This window comes from Dipodomys spectabilis, unplaced genomic scaffold, assembly GCF_019054845.1.
Source record: "Dipodomys spectabilis isolate Male_0828 unplaced genomic scaffold, ASM1905484v1 ptg000017l, whole genome shotgun sequence".
In the NCBI taxonomy this organism is placed as follows: domain Eukaryota; kingdom Metazoa; phylum Chordata; class Mammalia; order Rodentia; family Heteromyidae; genus Dipodomys; species Dipodomys spectabilis.
In genome coordinates, this window is record NW_024870694.1 from 1,428,494 (window position 1) to 1,448,263 (window position 19,770).

The window sequence follows — 19,770 nt, forward strand, 5'->3', positions numbered from 1 at the left end:
AGTGCAGGGACAGCGCCCAAGCCCAGAGTTCAAAAAACAAAAAACAAAAAACAAAAAAAAGGTTAAATGAAGATTAGGAAAAACCAAAACCATAGAGGAAAGCATACATACATATTCAAATCTTATCTTCCTTCCCTCTTACACCATATGGAAAAGTAGATTTTAACTGATCTTTTTCAATACATTTGACCACTGAAGAAACCCAGACTCCACGCAGAGTGAACTCTTTAGCTTAGCTCAAAGTTTCCTAAGTGCCCTAAGACAAAGCAGGTCAATAACAACCCAGTGAACAACTGTTACACAAGTGTCATGTGGAAAAATGGTTTGAACCTTCACTGGTTATTTGGTATCAAGTTTCCAGCTTTGAAAATAAATAGCAGAGCTACTTGGAGCATTTATGTAGCAGTTGGAGACCACTGTCCCATGCGATGCTCTTTCTACTGAATTTTATTATTACTAGTATTATTCAGACTGTTTAAATGACTCAGCTTATTATTTTCCCATCACACTGTTCACAGCTGGCGAAATGCACTTTGCCCTCATTTTCACAAGACAACTTACATATTGTTAAACCACACTTGCTGGCCTTTTTCATCTGCTTCTCAGCTTGTTATTATGGGCTTAGCTCCACCCTGTTATCCTCATTTTAGGCTTATCACACTCCATTAGTTAGTGCCATTGTCTAAATTTCATTTCTTTTCCTTTGTCGTTTCCTTCCATAGATGCTTCCCTTGTGCGGCTTTTTATCCTAATTTTTCCACCAATATTCTGCTGCTCTTTTAGAATGGATGCCAGAGTTTATGGGTTCCAATAAAAATGGTGTGTAAAATAATGTAAATACCATGGAAAATGATAAAAACAAAAATTCAACTTTTCTTTTTATTTATTTTTATTTATTTATTTTTTGGGTCTGGTCATGGGGCCTGAACTCTGGGCCTGGGCGCTGTCCCTCAGCTCTTCAGCTCTCTACCACTTGAGTCACAGCACCACTTCCGGCTTTTTTTCTTTTTGCTTATGTGGTGCTAAGGAATCGAACCCAGGGCCTCATACATGCAAGGCAAGCGCTCTACCACTGGGCCACCTTCCCAGCCCGTAGTTTTGTTTTTTAAAAGGAAGGGAGGGTAAGAACTTTGGGCAAAGATGCTTGTCTTTTGACTGGGTGGGTCAACTTTTATTGTGGAGATCAAGTTTGTTCAGCACCTGATAGGGAGGTGTGAAAACAGAATATCACTGTTGACTCCAGCATTTCAACTGTGGCCGTTAGTTATGCCCTTATCTCTGAGCCCAATTTTTTTGTTGGTTTGTTTTTTGGCTAAATGAATGGTTGGAGTGTGGGGTGGGATGTTATTGGCTGATGGTTCTGGGTAACAGGAGAAACAACTCAATGAGCATCAAGATTTCAAGAGGAGGCATTTGAACTAAAGACACTTTATGATGAAGGCTGGAGTTGAGTGTAGGTTGTTTAAATTGAGACGTAATGAATATATTGACATATTTATGATTTATTTCCCAAATGGGTACTGCAGAAAAGTCCAATGGTCTTTCTGCAAGTCAGTCTCTTTGATGCCAACGCTTGAAATGCAAAGTAGTCCAAGTGCTCACCTATTTCTTTTGAATCCACACCAAGCCCTTAAATGGCACTACAAGAATTTGTTTTAGAGCTCTTCCAAGTGTTATCTAGTATTGCTTAGTGCTGTGTGTTTAACCTCATGTTCCTAAAATAATCACTTAAAATTATTTCTAAAGAAGCAGGGGGGGGTCCTTCCTTCCTTCCTCCTTCCTTCCTTTCTTTCTTTCTTTTTTTTTTTGGTTGGTCGTGGGGCTTGAACTCTGGGCCTGATGCTGTCCCTTAGCTCTTCAGCCCAAGGTTAGCGCTCTACCATTTGAGCTACAGCACCATTTCCAGGGAGGGTGTGTTCTTATGATAAAATCTCATACTGTTAAGTTGCTTAGATTGTATTTAAAATGTACTCAATTATAGGTTTATAAGTTAGAAATCTTTTACAATTAAAAAAGAAATTCATAAAAACCCTAGCTCCTATATATGGCATGGTCAAGTGTAGGTTTTTTAAAATATTTCTTCCCTTTGTATTGAAGAGCTTGAAAATACCTTACTAATCCATACATTTCTCTAAAGAGGAGGGACCTGATTAGACTATTCTTTACCATGTGCAAAGAACCCTCAAGCTACTCATCTAAAATACTAGTTGAGAATCTTTAGTCATTCAGTAGACCCAAGAATTCTAATGGTAGGTAACAAGAAGGGAAGAAGGTGGTAGCAGAGGTAATGCTCTTGGCTCTAAAGGAAAAGAACAGTTTTAAGCCAGTAGTTTTTAAACCTCATAAAATGAAAAGAAAGGAATGAAATGTCTGCAAGCTATATCTCCTGATATTTTTACCTTCTCGCTGGAATTAGACTACCCAAGCACTGTCTTTCTTAGGTGAACTAGTTCTATAATGTCGGAGTCATGGGTACACAGCAAGCTTGTCATGATGACTTCATGAGTTTGTGTATGGAAAGCATTAAGTATATGTACATACTATGGAATGTGCTGCGAGCACTCAATTGGTAGAATGACTTATCACTCCTCTTTTCTTCCCCCTTTCCCTCTCACTAACACTGACTCAACATAAGCACCCAAACAAGAAGAACCTACACCTTTGTGATTACTCCTCAGTCACCAGGGTGTAAATAAATTTTGTTATATCTGATAATGGATCTTCTCTGGACATCACCAGAAATCCAAGTCTCCATTTGTGTCACACACACACACACACTCACTCCCCTGTCTGACAAAGACTAAGGAGATAAAACCCTGCCCAAAAATACTATCACTGTGGGCTGACACATTAAGAAAAAATATGTAACGTAATACCGAGCCCAGTGATGAAGGAAAATATATACAAAGCATTACTTGACTCCACAGACTTAAGTAGTGCTTGGCAGAGTGTTAGAACATCCAACAAAAAAGAAAATGAGGAAGAAATGCTTCTAGTAGCTGAAGAATAAATGATTATCAATAGGATGTGTTCTTGCACTCTTGGTCAATTATTTTGACCCCCCCTCCTACCCTTTGGAGATCAATATTTGAATAGAGAGTGGAGAAGTGTATGTATGAATTACGTTGCTAAGGACAAGTGATCTTAAATTAACACTGCAAAACAGTCAGCATGTCACCGTGGTAGGCCTGACTGAAAAAGTGCTGACCCACCAAGGATGAATAATTGAATAATCGTGAACTCTTCAGGGGCTCTGGCTCTGGTCCGGTCCTGCTGCTGCTTCTGTCTGGCAGCGGTGGCTTACCAGCTGCCACATCTACTCTGAACTGGCTTGGTCAGCAGAGCACCCTGCTGAAGCACACTGCTCCTTCAGGGCCTCAGGCTGCAGACACCCCCTCTCGACACTGCGCTGTGGGAGAGGGCCACCAACAACACTTGCATGGAGATTCCTTCTTCCCCTCAGCACCATTTACCTTGAATCTAAGCAATGGGCAATCCATTCCATATATGCACTTTCTTTTTCCTTTGCTTTCCATTTTCTCCTTTCCTCTCTCCATCTCTTTCTTTTTCTTTTCTCTCTTCCTTCCTTCCTTCCTTCCTTCCTTCCTTCCTTCCTTCCTTCCTTCCTTCCTTCCTTCCTTCCTTCCTTCCTTCCTAACTTCCTTCCTTCCTTCCTTCCTCCCTTCTTTATCTCTGACTTCCTCTCCTTCTTCCTCTCCCTGTCCCCCACCTGCCCTAGGGTCCTGAATGAGCTGTGCTACCATAAAGCTTCATCTTTAGGGTTTCAGCTCTGGAGGTTGGAATGACGTGCCTCCCACATCTGGGATGCATGGGTACCATTCTTATTGCGAAAGAACAAAAGTTTCCCCTCTCCTTGCCTCTAGAATGTTCAAAATTAAGCTTAGTGTCTAATTATGAACAGGACAGTTGACCCATTATTTTTCTATATTTTAATAGTTCCTTGCCTAATGACCTTTTATATTGTAGTCTTCGGTAACTATAGCATCTATTAACTTTACCAGAAGGTAGGAATGCAATTCCAAGCCCAATGTGGCTGCATATTTATGCAGCTAAATGAGGAACGAATGCCTGAGAGGGCTGCTGTGGAGAGGGCAGTGTGGGACCGCTGAGGGATAGCATGTCATTAATCACTGCACCATGAAATACATAATTAAGAATGACTTCTTCCAAATTGTCAAGGGCATTCTAGTTCCCCGACTATTAGTTTACAAAAGAAATTTAACAGAATTCTTCCTGTATGGATGTGCCAGTACTGAAGTTTAAACTCATGGCCTAGAGATGTTGCAAAGCTATTTTGCCCAAAGCTTGTACTTTATCCCTTAAGCGACACTTCCACTTCTGACTTTTGGCTGGTGAATTGGAGATAAGAGTTTCATGGTTTGGGTTATTGGTTGCTTTTGAACCATGCTTCTCAAATCTCAGCCTCTTAAATATCTAGTATTACAGGTGTGAGCCACCAGCACCCATCCAGCTTGATGTTTTCATAATTTCATTAAGTCCTTTAGTGACAAGACAGTGGCATTATAAGTCTCAAGACTGACTTTCACTACCTCAGTCATCTATCGTCATTATCTTTCACCCAGTCCAAGCTCTGCTCTCTCGATTCCAAGTCTTCCATCTTTCTACTCTCCTTTCTCTTCATCTTTCTCAGTCTAGAGGCACCATTTTATTTATCCTTAGCATATATCTTATTTTCCATGTGATGAGGAAAACACATTCAATGCAATTGTATGTTTAGCCACTTCTTCTATTCTTCAGTCATTTTAAAACCTTCTTGTTAGGTGTAAGCTGTTCTATCTAAGTTCTCTTAGCTTTGTCAGAATCTTGAATTCATATTTGAGGCTGGTTTTTGTCCATACTTGTCAAATCCTTACTGTGAGGGATCAATTGTGCTACATATTTTAATATATATGATCCCAAGTGTCTATGGTTATTGCTTTGGCTGAAGCAAAGAGCACTGATGTCTGGCCTTATGAGACAGACAGGAATATGCATTTTAAACTTCATATTGATTTGGCATTTGGCATTAGGCATTCTATCAATTTGTCATAGACTGATGCCAGTAAGAGTTATGAATGAGAGTCTAAAGGCCAAATTTAGGGTAGTTTGTGCTGGTTATATGTGTGTGTGCACATATATATATATATATATATATTTTTTTTTTCTTGGAGCTTGAGTAGTTTTAAAGTGATTTTCATATTGTATTTTAAGAGCAATCTCTGTTAAATTGATTTTTATTCTAAGAATCTTTTGTTCTTAAAGTTTCATCTAAACAGAATAAGACAAGATAAAGATATTATCCTGGCCATAGTTTTTCCAACTGAGCTTGTGCAGAAAAATAGTATTGCAAAATAAGAACAGTGCATTTTTGTAGACATTGCCATTTGGTTTAAATGAATGTTGGGACTCAGCATTTGCTAACTTTTTGGGGTTTTTTTGTTTTTTGTTTTTAACTCAACAAATGAGTTGCTATTCCAAGTCTTATCATTTTCCTCTTCTATCTCTCAGGAGATGTTTATGTCTATACTCCTAGCTGCTTGATAAGGCAGAAGGCTGAGTCCTGAGTGTAACATTCTGTTTAAGAGCAAGACTTCTAGGTGAGGTCTACTACTAACATCTCACTTTGAAATGACTGACCACTTTTGAGTCAACTTTCAGGGTCTTCTCTGATCTTCAATCAGGCTGTTTTTCCTACCAATCCATCCCCACTGCAAAAAAGGACACTGGAGAAGTAGTGTTTCCTTCTGTTAAATAGAAGCCTTCTGTAGCCATGGCCCCCTCATTTAGATTTTATGTTATAATCATTCACTCTATCCTCTCTCTCTCTCTCCCTCCCTTTCTCTCTCTCTCTCCCTCTCTTGTTGGTCATTGGGCTTGAACTCTGGGCCTGGGTGCTGTCCCTCAGTTCTTCAGCTCAAGGCTAGCACTCTACCACTTGAGCCACAGCACCACTTCTGGTTTTCTGATGGTTTGTTGGAGATAAGAGTCTCACAGTCTTTCCTGCCCCAGCTGGTTTTGAACTATGATTCTCAGATCTCAGCCTCCTGAGTAGCTAGGATTACAGGTGTGAGCCACTGGTGCCTCATCATATTCTCTTTTCAAAACTCTCCCAACACTCTCTTCTATCCATTCTCATTATATATATATATATATATATATATATATATATATATATATATATATATATATATATATATATGTGTGTGTGTATGTATATCTACATGTGTATCTACATGTAGATATACATATATATCTACATGTACATGTATATACATGTATATATACCTGTAGATATACATATACATATATACATGTATATGTATATATATATTTCACTCCCATTACTGTATTTTCTAATAGGCATCAGTAACAGATTCTTACATCATCTCTGCTTCTTAAAGAGGGCACCACATGTGTCCTTTGCATATACGAAGGCCATATGAGTCATTTGCCTATATGAAACAAACAAAAACACTCACACCAACAGGTAAGAGGTCACAGAAAAGTTCTTCCATTTGTAAATCCTTCCATAGGCCTCAGGACTGAAATTCTTAAGGATTTCTTTCAGTGTGTATATTCTTACTTTTGTAAGTGTAAGTTTACCTTTTATAGATGAGGAAATGATTTTCATGTTTTCACAAGAACTTTACCAGTTTAATTGTGCTGAGTTAGGCCCTGCCTTGGCATACTTACTGAAAAGGACTAGGCTGGCATTGGTGACCCCCAGCTTGTTGGCAGCCACGCAGGTGTAGTTGCCATAGTGCTCCTCAGTGACGTTGGTCACTGTCAGGGAGGACTGGCCCTCCGTGCTCTTAATCTCAAGGCCATTGGCACTGTTTATCCTAAGAAGGTAAAACAGAAGAGTTAAAAGAAACATAGATGAAGGTTTTACCTTAGTAATTCCTTCCCTATCTTTTTACCTGGGGTGGGGGGAAAGAGAGAGAAATCAATTAGAGACTGATTTCCCTGGCAAATTCCCCATTGTTGCTGCAGAATTCCTAGGATTGGAACTGATGTCCATTAATAGAGATGATTTAGGAATGGATGTGTTCCATTTGCCCTGGGTTTTGCTATATGAGACAGACATGCTGGCAGAAAGTACCCATGGCATCACATTCATCAGTTTCTATTATTTTTGAGCTTTAGTCTAAGCGTTATAGGCCCTATATTGAGCAGGTGCTGGTGGCTCTTGCTTGTAATCCTACCAGTCGGTAGGCTGAGATCTGAGGATTATGGTTCAGTGCCAGTTCAGAGAGGAATGTCCATGAGATTCTTATATCCAATTAACCACGCAAAAGTCAGAAGTGAAGCTGTTGTTATAGCAGTAGAGCACTAGCCTTGAGCAAAAATGCTCAAGAGCAGCATCCAGGTCCCAAGATCTACCTCAGGACTGGCACAAATAAACGGTAGCATATATCTAGTTCTTATATTTATAACCAACACAATTGATCTCCTACTATTTGTAAAACTGGTTATAATGGATGATGTTTTTGCAAGTAAACTACTTGGAGCCCAAGTTATATAAAATAGATAAAAACAATGTTGAAAAAAAGTTGTAGCATTTTTCATAAGAAGCATTCTGAAAAGTCTCATGAAGGCTCAAAGTCCTTGGGATACATTTCAAAAACCATTATCTTGAAAAAAAAATATCAATAGGGTGACACAGTTCCAAAGTTTATTGTTTTTGTTCTTCTGTTGGGGCTTTGTATGGAACACTGACTATAGACAGAACAGAGAGAGATTAAAGAGAGAGAGAGAGAGAGAGAGAGAGAGAGAGAGAGAGAGAGAGAGAGAGAGAGAGAGAGAGAGAGAGAATAGAGAGAGAAAGACTGAATAGGAAAACTTGTATAGTGTAGGGCTGCACAATTACAACTAAGCTTGGTTTTCATTGGCTCTCTTTGGATCCCCAGTATGGTAGGGGGAAGTTGAGAGTTGAGGCATGGTGGGTTTGACACATACCTGGTGTCATCCCGGTACCACTCAAAGTCAGGTGCAGGCACCGCCGAAGCCTCGCATTTGAGTGAAGCTTGTCGCCCCGTGGTAGCCTCGTTGCTCTTGGACTCTGTGATGGTGGGAGGATCTGTAGGGAGGACAGGCACATGGGGTTATAGGAGAGCCAGAGGTCTGGCCAGACCTTGCACTCAGAAAGGAATTAAGAAGGAGAATCTGCTTGGAGAGAGGCAAGAAAAGAGTCATCTGCACCGTCCACACTTTTGCGACTTGTGATTGGCTAAATGGGATTGAGCAGCACAAACTAAACAGAAAGGAGAGCTGAATAATGAAATGTGGACTCGTTCACCTAAATGAGAGACTGAACAGTATGATGTGGACATGGAACCTAGGGTCTGTTTTTACCTTCTCCAATAAGTCCGCAATAGTAAATTGTAATATTTACCATTTTTATTTTCAGAGACTAAGTGATGATATCAAAAGACTTGGATTTTTAAATGAATAATTTGGTTATTTTTTCTTTTGTTCTTTCTATTTTTTTTCATTCTCAATACTAGATGGCTTAGAACAGCTTAATGAAAACAATAGTCTTTTCAAGTCTAGCCTGGTAATGTCAAAGGGATTCAGCAACACAAGCAAAAACCTAATATTAGGTGATGACTTCACCTCCCTTCTCCTACAAATGATCTACTTTTTCTATGATCCAGGTGGGAGGTACAGTTTGTTGTCTCTCCTAGTGCAAACAAGACTTCCTAATGCATCCCTTCCCTTCTCTTACTGTCCCTTGTACACTCCATGTTCCCTGCCTAGGATAGGGCCTGCAAGTTTATATAGCAGGCTTGAAATGAGCTGAGAAATATTTCTGATATTCTATTTTGATTCCCAATCCTCAGACTTCCGATACCCTCAGTAGCTAGGATTACAGGCATGACCTTCTGGCACCTGGCTAAAGTGGATTTTCAAGTGCAAAAATTCACCTAAAAGCCAGGTGCAGGTAGCTCATACCTGTAATCCTAGCCACTCATGAGGCTGAGATTTGAGGAATGTGGTTTGATTCCAGCCTGGTCAGGAAAGCCTGTGAGGCATTATCTTCAATTAATCACCAAAAAGGCCAGAAGTAGAACTGTGTCTCAAGTGGTAGAGTGCTAGCCTCAAGTAAAAAAAAAAAGATCAGGAACAATGTCCAGTCCTTGAGTTCAAGCTCCAGGTCTGGCAAAAGATAAACATTATTATTTATTAACAAATAATAAAAATCTACCCAATTCTATTACTCTTCTGCATGTGGATTTTGAATGATTTATTCAGTTTTACAAAACTGTTTTCTCAAGTTTTTCATCTATAGAAGATTCAGATTACCTGAGCTTACCAGGATGTACAACATCAAGCTAGTCTGCAATTTCCTTCCCCATTTCATTTTCCTATTAGCATCTAAATCTTTGTCACTTGGGGGTCAGGGAAGAGGAGTGAGAATACTTTTGGAAACCATCAGCAGCCTGTAAGTAAATAGGCAGTCATAGCAGGGATTTTCTGTAGTTATTTTTTAGACATATCTACTATGTATGATGTAATGAAAGAACTCTAGACTGGAACACAGGACTTCAGTTTGTCTATGTAGACTTCCCATGTAGACCTTTTAATTATCTATAAACATTCTTTACAAATAGGTAGTATCATTGTAGCCTATGGTTTTTAGTTTTTGTACTCTTAATTCATTTCACTTTTGGACTATATATGTTAGGAGTTAGAATTTACAGTCAAGGAAATGTAAAATCTGATTTTCTTGATTGTACTATTAGTCATAAGTATATTCTGAGTGAATAGCTGTACCAGTTGAGCCTCCTCCCCCATTTATCTTTTAAAAGGAGCTAGCTTAAAATGATCACCAAAGCTCTATTTTAAAATCACTCTGAAAAAAGAACTGGCTGTCTAGGCCATGAGAGCACATCATTTTAAAGGATGACACAAGAACGAGATTCATTTGAGCTGGTAGGTGAAGTCTTGGTCTGGGGATGAAGCACACATTACAGGTTGTGAACTTAGATTTAAACTTGATGGGCTTCAGCTTGAATCCTCCCTCTGCCTGTCCCCCATTGTTCTTCCTCATTAGAGGTTTTAGTACTTTGCTCAGATTCACACTGCTCAATTTCTTCTTGAATAAAATCTGGAGCCAGTGGCAGGGAGGATCATTAGGGAGCTGGTGAAGGAACTTTATAGATATTCTACACTGAGTTTGACATAAAAGATCTGGAAAGCGGGGAAGATTTGACATATACATGGCCTTAGAAATGATCAAAGCAGCAATAAATTTAATGTGAAGGAGAGGTAAAGAAAAAGTTTCGTTGGTGGATTGGCTTACATGGTAGTGTACCTGCCCAGGCATGAGGCCTTGAGTTCAAACCTCAGTATGACTCCCTCAAAATTTAAAATAAAATATTTTTATGAAAGCTTGGTGCTGGGTGGTTCATGGTTGTAATGCTAGCAGCTTGAGAGGCTGAGATCCAGAGAATCATGGTTTAAGGCCAATCTGTTTCTAAAAGTTCAACAGGAGTCTTCTCAACCCATAATTGGCAGTACAGTAGTGGTATACACTGGATGCTTCAAGCTACAGGGGAGGTTTGAGGTTGGGAAGAAAAGTCCTCAAGATTCCATCTCCACAGAGAGGGGCTGGGTAGTGTTTCAGGAATCTGTGACTCCAGAGGTGAAGGGAGGCCTAAAAAGAAGGTGAATAGTAGCTCAGGCAGGTGCCTAGGTGGGAAGTAAAGTCTAATCTGAAAAATAACTTGTGAAAAACACAGTTGGAAGTGTGGCTCAAGTGGTGGAGCGCTAGCCTAGCAAGAACAAGGCCCAAACACAAGTATGGCTCAAAATTTTTAAAAGTATTAAGAAGATAATACCACATCTGGCTGGTCCCTTTTGTTCTTTTGAGACCAAGTTTCAGGAAGAGATCCTAAATTCTTCTCTAGTTCTCTGTGCTGACAATCTGATTTGAGCTTTCCCTTAGCTCTCATGGGAGCAGTTCCCCATCCCAAATTAGCCAAGTTCTGGAAGATGAATTGGACACCTTGTGGTGCCATCTCTAATCATGGCAGGATCCTGTCTCCCAGGCTACTCCTTGACTTCTTTCTAAATTTGTTTGGAAACCGACTGTGTAAGAACAAGCTATTCATTAGTGGACCAGGGGCCTCCTCGGGGACCAGTTGGCAAGAGACTGGGGTTGAGCGCTTTCCAGTGCTTTCATCTCAAGAAAGGATACCATTGGTCAATTACCAAGGCCAACCATTTGCTTCTCTCTTTCACAATCTAGGAAGTTTCTTGTGCCAAAGTAAATTCATAGGTGCTAACAAGTGTCGGAAGAGTTGAATGTTCCTAATATTTCTCAAATCACTCCATGGTGCAGGTCTGTTCATTCGTGGCTTATTTGGAATGAATATCCAAATCCCTCTTAATGAATTCTGTATAGGTGAAACTAGAAAAGATTATTACAACTCAAAAGGCAGTATGCCTACTGTAGTTAAAATAATACATGTCCTTGCTCACAATATGATTATAATAAAAGCATCACCTTATTAAAAAGAATACTGCATAGACAGATCCATTGTTATGCTGTATATGACTTTGGAAAACCTTCTAATTGTCAAAGGACTCTTTGAGATTTTATTACTTCAAAGTTCCAGGTTCTGAAAATATTAATAAGGGGCTTTCTTATTCTTACATTGCAATTACAAGACTTTCCATTAGAATGGCTAGGCTAACAATAGAAGTGACCTAGGAAACAAAATGTTATGCATTTAATCTTCCTCATATTGGAAGTAATTGTTCCAAAGAATAAAATTTGAACAAATGATGCAGTTTATAGGCATTGTAGGCATGTGTTAGCATTCTCTGAGGGTGAGGTATTCTCTTTACAAAGTAATATCCCTGGAAGATAAAGTTTTAACTTTATCTCATGAATGAGAAGACAGCTATGCAGAGGGGTAGTGATTTGTCCAAATGACCCTGACCTCGATGGGGAGGGAGAGTAAATTTGTACCCAGATTTACCAAGTTATCTATTGAATCTCTGTGCTCTGATAATTCCATTTGAAAGAATTCTTTTAGACAGCAGTGGATTACAATAAAGGAAAGTGTGATTGATAGCGTGAATGGTCAGACGTGATGGATCCCTGTTCTTTGCAAGGTACCAATACTTCACAACATGAAATGACATAGTGGATAGAATTCTACATTAGGAGTGAGCAGATGCAGGCTGCTTCCATCTTGCATCTAAGATGTGTTAGAGTTGTGTAATCTAGACATGCTCTCCTGCAGCAGCTCACGTGAGTGTAGATGATAGCATCTGCCTACCTAGCAAAATAGAGCTTTGCAAATGAAAGCATACTTTTGAGAGTACTTTCAATACCTAACATGACTATACTTGCATATTCCTTTACATATTCATTTAATTTGATGGTACTGGTTTGAACTCAGGACTTCATGCTTATTTGGAACACTTTCCATTACTTGTTCTATGATTCCAGCCCTAACTTTGCTTTTGTTACTTTTTTCAGATATGGTCCCAAGTTTTCATCCATGGCTATCCTTATACTGAAATCCATTTATGTATGCTTTTCATTATTTGTGTTACAAATAGTCTTCAACTGCACTTAGCTTGTTGGTTGAAGTGTGGGGGGTTTCTTTCTAAATTCTTGGCTCAATCTGACCTCAAACTCAATCTTCCTCATCTTCACCTCCCATGTAGTAGGATTACAGTAGTATGCCTTCACACTTGTTCTCTTTCTTAAAAAAATCCCCTATCATTCACATAAAAAATAAAGAGGGCTTTGGAGTTAGACCTGGGTTAGAGTCCTGAGTCTTCCACTCACAGATTATTTGACTTTGTGGTGGATAGTGCCCACAGAAAGTGCTTTACTTCTCTGTATTGAAGTAATATCAATTTTCTTCCAGGATTAGGGAGTAGTGGTGTACCAAGGAAGCAGAGGCAGTGGGTGCAGACACCATAAAAGGCATTGTTCCCAGAGAGTTTCAAGACATAGGAAGAGGTACTAGCAATGCCACACTAAATTATTAAACAGTTTGAGGCTGACCTTGTTTAGAGAAGACCGATTGGTGGACCACCGTTAAAGTAAGGACTAAGTGATTGTGAAATCTCTGGGGGTAGACATGGCATTCAGAAAATCATGGAAAAATTGTCACAGGAAATGTGGGTACTCTGATTCATGTTCCCAAAGCTGGCACAATAGCTCTTTAACCTCCAGGTTTTACTGTGTGTATTTCTTGTGTGTTTCCTGATCCCTTCCCAAATGCAAGGATAACCTATGGTCAGCATGGGGATGGAGCTGCAGAGCCATGAATCCACAGACAGGGTGTTTACTCTTCAGCCTCATTCCATATTGAGCGGCTGTTTTCCTAAAGCTTCCCCATGAGATGATTTTGAATGAAAGCTCTGAAGAGTGCAGTTAAAATGCAGGTGTATCATGGCGATTACCTGTGCCCCCAGTCCCAGGTGAACATGCCACAGTGATCTCCGCTTCCCCTGACTCAGGGACTAGCCATACAAGGCTGGGCTGTAGAAATGCCCCCCTCCCCTGACTACTTCTGCTGGCTCTGTTGTCTGCATCCATTACTGTGAACTCAGAGTTGAGTGCAAAGGGAGATAAGGAGAGGAAGAAAAAGTTGTAAAAGCATGACAGCAACAAAGCCTATTTGGAGAAGTAGTTATGAGAAAGTAGACAGATTAGCTTGTCCACTCAAGATGGGGTAGGCTTGAGTGCTGAAGGCAGCTTCTAAGGAGAAATTTTCCAGCAATAGGAGAAAAAAAAGTTCAATCAAGGAAGAGAAATAAAATAACCTGCGTTTATTTAGTGGTTACTGCATGCTAGATATGAACTTGGGGATTATGGACACTGAAGGAAAGCAAACTCTTGAATAGACATTTTGAATACACTTGGGGACCTGGAGCTGAGGATTATACTGGGGAGCTGCCTGGGAGGGACCTAGGGCTCCTTTCCACAGGAACTTAGAAGCTGCAGTTGTGGAGAAGATACAGGAAGTGAAAAGTCCAATTTCATAAATTCACTAAGCTGATTCAATGGAAAATATTTTGAGCCACTATTATTTTAGCTTTCTATAAAAATCTGAAGCTCCCTACTATCATTTCTACCATGTAGAAAATAGATTTTTGCAAATAAAGTGGCAACATAGAATGCTGTAGACCTGCCATAGAAATGTGTTATGCAAGAGAAGTTCTAAGGAGAGGATGTAGAACCCAGCTTGCAAGCTCGGGTGGAGAAATTGTTATATCTCTCTTCCTTCCCAAGCTAGCCTCTCTGTGTCCTGTAGCAAACATCTAGTAGCAACTGGGTAACTGAATTAATTCAGTGGTGGGCAGATACTTGTGCTAGGATTTCTATTTTTAATATTTATTATTATCATTAGTATTACTTGTACTAGAGCTTGAACTCAGGGCCTGAATGGTTAGCTTTTTTGCCTTAGGTATTTTTGCTCAAGGCTGGTGCTCTAAAACTTGAGCCACAGTTTTGTTTTGTTTTTGTTTTCAGTGGTTAATTGGAGGTAAGAGTCTCACAAACTTTCCTGTCCAGCTCTGGCTTCAAATCTCAATCCTCAGACCTCAGCCCCTTGAGGAATAGCCAGAATTAGAGGTGTGAATCACTGGTTTCTAGCTTTAGTATTTCTCTCTTGAGAGATCCTTAGGTCTGTTCCCCCTTATTTAACTCTAAAGCTTCTCTTTTGAAAATGAAGAGAAATCAGGTTAGACAACAGAGCATTCATCTAGTCCATAAGATTAAATAAAGTCATAAAAATGATCTTGAATATTTCTCTGTGTCTCAGATCTTACAAGGCAGACTTACTTTCTTAAATCATTTTGGGGGACATCATTTACTCAGTATGACTAGATTTAGGAAAGATGACTTTTTTGAACAGAGTAATTGTGTTGAGAAGCATAAACATAGTTTATGCAGTTTGAGATAAATAAAAGACCATTCTAAAGGAAATTGCTATTAGAACATGCTTCCTGATTTGTAACCAGTACCATTTTAAAAGTTTGAAGGACCAAGTTTATCTGCGTATTTCTACCTCTTCCTAGAGTAAACATTTGCTGAGCAATTTTTGGAACACTAGATATTTCTAAGTCCTAGTGCTCAGGACATACTGAGTGTTTGATTAACTTTTATTACAGCTTCTATATAATTTGCCACAAGATGTCTTTTATAGAATCTTCAGGTTCTGTCTGTATTATTCTGTGATTCACTCCTCACTAGCAAAAATTCACATTTTCATGAAAGTCTTTTAAAAAAATTATCAGTATTTTCTCTATTCTAAATTACACTTTGGGGACATTGAAGAAGGAGCAATGTCAGACTAATTGCTCCAATAATAATAGGGCCCAGGCAGCTAGCTTTGATCTTGGGAGCCATCTGCAATCCAGACCACTTTGAAGTTTCATACAATGGAAGCATAAATATTTTCTATTTACTACATGATTGGACTTTCAAAAATCTAATTAAGTTGAAGGTCAATTAAGAGAAAATTAAATCTTGACTCCAAAAGCCAGGAAAAGAGGTGGAAGATGAGGGCCTGGTTATGTGTACATAAAAGGAGCTAACTAACCTAATTATAAACTTATATAAACAGCCAGAGAAACTGCCTTTCATGTGAAAAAAAGGACCTAAAGCATTTTATAACATTGAGATCATTAATGTGTCTTTGAAACACACCCAGTACTGGAAAAGAATAGTAATACTGACATTTCAAAATTCTATTACTAAAAAAAAAATGTGGAGACAGCTAGGGATAAAAGCAGTCCACAGCTCATCAAATTCAGCCTCTTGCTCTTGGAAATGTGGCTCATCAACGTGTACAGCCATGTCTGTTGGATTTCTCAGATGAAGGAAATTTCACTTTTCCTGTTTTAGGAGGCAGAATGCTGGGCATGTGCCAGGGAATGGGGTTTTCCAACTTAAGTGGAGCCACCTTAGGCAAGATTCCTAACTAAAACATTACAGCATTACTTCTTAATTTTTCAATTAAAGACTAGTGATGCCTATTTATCTTATAGGTTTACTGTGGTGACTAAATATCACTCACATATATATATGTATATGTATACGTATATACACACACATATATATGTATATATATATGTATATATATATGTATACATATATGTATACATATACATATACACATATATATATATATATATATATATATATAGTTTTGTTTTAAAGTTGTTTGGTTTGGTTTTTGGTAGTACAATAGTTTGAACCGAAGGGCCCATATTTGCTAGGCAGGTACTTTACCATTTGAGCTATAACTTATGCCTATAAATAACATGTGTGAATGTCAATTGAATGTTTCACACAGTAGGTACAAAGAATTGAAAAATTCCTTCCTTCTCCTGAGTGCCTGGGCTTTAGAATCAAATAGATCTGGATTAAGCCCTTTTCTTGCATTACATTTCTGTGTTGCTTTAGGATAGGCAATTTTTATTCCTTGAGGTTCCCTTTCTCAAACGTTGAAATGAAGCTGATTTTATCTGCCTTGCCCAGTTTGTTGAGAAGAGTGTGTGTATATATTCTCTAGCTCAGTAAATGTAGGACATAAAACACATCATGGCCTAACACTTCCTTTCAAATGTAGCATAAGATATTTGTGCCTGTGGGTATACACGTACATGTGTATGCTTGTATTTGTAGGATATGTGTGCATGTGTATTTGGTGTGGTATGCATACATATGAAGTGCATAGAACGGATAAGAATGGCTAGGATATCCACTTAACCCTGTCACTGACCAAGGTTGTGTACCCTGGTAAGGAGAATTTGAATGACATAGAAAGATACTCCTAACTGACTAAGGTAAACAAAATTCTCTTTATTCCTTTGCTGGGTGACATACATCTTATAGATCCTTCCTCCCTCCCAGTTTTGAACTACATCTAAGGATCCTTTCATCTGACAAGTTCAAAGTATGCCCGCTTACGATGCATCTTAGTGAAATCTTCCTTTCTGATGCCCAAACTTAGGACAAACAGATAGCTAAAATTAACTTATCAGGCATCCTCTGTAGCCATCATGTTATCTGACCCCCAAGGGTTTGAATTTGTTCCCAAAGCCAATTAGTTAAATAGCAGCTGATAAAATACAATCTTGGGATATTACCGGCTGACAAGCAGTGCATTAAGATAGAAATCCCAGCCAATGCCTCTATGAGTTGGTGCTTTTCCCAAAGTAATATGACCTTGGTTCCTCCCGCCCCCCCCCCCCCCCGCCCCCCATCTCCCCTTACAACAACAATGACTGCACAAGTGCTAACGCTGTCTGATCTCTTCTCTTAATTTTTGCAGCTGGGGTAAAAAGACAGAGGCTATTGTTAAATGGATTATGGGTTATATTTAGAATTGGTAGAGTTGATTTATCAAATTCAAAGGCCAAGTCCTGCCCTTGGAGGTGTGCAAGGTATAAATGAGCAGCCCTGACCAGAAGAACATCTGCTTGTTATGCGATGCTCTTTTGCTAATGGAATCTGCGAGCTCTCTGGAGGTGGAGGTATGCCCCGGGCATGGACAATCTGCTGCCATACTCACAGTTCACAGTGACCTTGACTTGTTTGACATCCGCCGAGGAGACTTCGTTGGCAGCTTTGCACTCATATTTGCCTGACTGCTCCCTGGTGATGCCCAGAATCTCCAGATATTCTTCTTCTCCTTCAAATTCTCTTCCTGAAAAAAGAAAGAAAAAGAGTTCTCACCATTGTTTCGTTGACATCTAATATATTCAGCAGATTGCTTCATTTCTCCTTTTTAAAGAAATAAACCCACGTGCTTTTTCAATAATTTGACAATGTGCTTTGCTAGCTGGTCAGAGTCCATAAAAGTAGACCTCAAGACAAAAACCCAACCCAACAACAACAACAACAACCAAAAATATGTGAAAGTAATCAAGTGTTCCCAGAAAACACTGGTAAAAGACTGGAAAATGGAGCTGGAAGAGAAAGGAGCTGCATAACGCTATGATACCTAAGTAAATCCCATGGAAAACACCTCTGCCTCCATCTTTCAGGGAGCTGGGGGGCTTTCACAAGTCTCACTTCAAGGCTGTACTGATCACAAGAGTGTTTATACAAGCATACATGTTGGTTATTGGTGGAAGGCTTAGAACAAAGTCTAGGAGGAGGGAAGGGTACTCGGAGGGGATGTGATTGAAAGAACTGGCATCACCAGTTTGACCTTACACTAAGGTGGTTATGAGGAGAGAAATGGCTTCCTTTTTGAAAGCATCATGCATGTTCAGATTGGATGGGATTCTTTTCAGCTGTAGTTTCTGTCATCATTGAGGCCTTCAGGTCACTATGTAGATCTATGAGAATGTGCTGTAGATGCATGGTGAGCTTTGTTACAGACCATGGATCCCAGAGCTACAAGTAGGATGCTCTGGGATTAGACATAGAGGCCATTTATAGCAAGTTGGATATGTCTATTCTAGTAAAGAAATATTAAGACAGGCATGCTTACTTAACCTCTTCTTATGTGGAGTGTAACTAAGTAAATGACCTTTCTCTTAAAGAAATTGAAATGAATAAAAACATGGGAGGGAGGAAGGAGAATAAGAGGAAAGAGATAGTAGAAAGAAACAAGAAGTTGATCAGCAGGAAGAATTTAGCTAGAACCTGGCAAGAAAGGCCAATGGACTTTAGTGATAGTTATATGGGATACTACTCACTCTTAAAATTTAAAAACTCCACTGCTGATTGGGTGGGATAGAACAGCTGAAAGGTGTTAAAGAACACAGTTCTGCCACCATGATGAAACCTTGCTCCTGGTCATCCCATGCTAAATGGTACCAATTAATAGCTCTGCTCAAATGCCACAAGCTGTTTTCCTTTTCTGGAAATTCCCTGATGGCTACATCAACATCACAGCCAGTCAGCATGGACATGAATCCGCTCTCCAAATGTGTCAGCTAAATCTGCTAACTAGGCTCCCAATAGAACATGGGACATCTTTCATAGCATTCTGTAACACAACTGTCAGACATGCTCAAAGCCTCAAACCTCTGCCAACTGTCAGGATTACTAGTTTTGAAGAAACTTTGTAATGCCATCAACAGAGAGTCAATAGTAATCTAAAGTTATTTGATTCTGACATTCCACACATTATCTGGCACATGTGCTACTGAAAATGTTTTAGAAGTTGGGTCTGTGGTTATCTAGTTGGATATTATTTACAGAAAGTTAATTTATCCCTTCTTCCTTCCTCATATTTGAGCAAGTAGTCAGATTTATATTACAGAAGGGCAATACAGGGAGGGAGAAAACAGAATTATCACAGTATCACTTTGTGGGATGAGCTGAGCAGGATTTGGACTTGGAGGGGAAAATTCTTTTGTATGTATCTGCATTTCCAAACTGAGAATTGTGTCATCTATTCAGGGCCACATACCTTCTAGATAAAAACAAGTACTCTGAAGACTATTAGCAATTAGGACAATTAGTTTTTATTTAGTGTGATGAAGTAAGTGTAAGTTAATTAAAAATCTGGCATGCATAGGCTCCAGTGGCTCACGCCTGTAATCCTAGCTACACAGGAGGCTGAGATATGAGGATTGCAGTTCAAAGCCAGCCCAGGCAAGAAAGTCCATGAGACTCTTATCTCCAATAAACCATTCAGAAAACTGGAAGTGGCACAGTGGCTCAAGTGTTAGAGCACTAGCCTTGAGCTGAAGAGCTGAGGGACAGCATTCAGGCCCAGAGTTCAAGCTCCATGACTGACCAAAAAAAAA

The 19,770-nt window shown here is 39.4% G+C and overlaps 1 protein-coding gene across 1 annotated transcript in view; it reads right to left on the reverse strand.

Moving 5' to 3' along the window:
- LOC122097905 (limbic system associated membrane protein) overlaps positions 1–19,770 on the reverse strand; it is a 604,370-nt gene that overhangs the window by 25,175 nt on the left and 559,425 nt on the right. The window contains exons 4-6 of the mRNA XM_042668487.1: positions 17,577–17,711; positions 7,981–8,101; positions 6,715–6,863 (exon numbers count right to left, since the gene is read on the reverse strand). Of these exons, the coding sequence (XP_042524421.1) occupies positions 6,715–6,863; positions 7,981–8,101; positions 17,577–17,711 (405 nt within the window). The remainder of the gene's footprint in view (positions 1–6,714; positions 6,864–7,980; positions 8,102–17,576; positions 17,712–19,770) is intronic.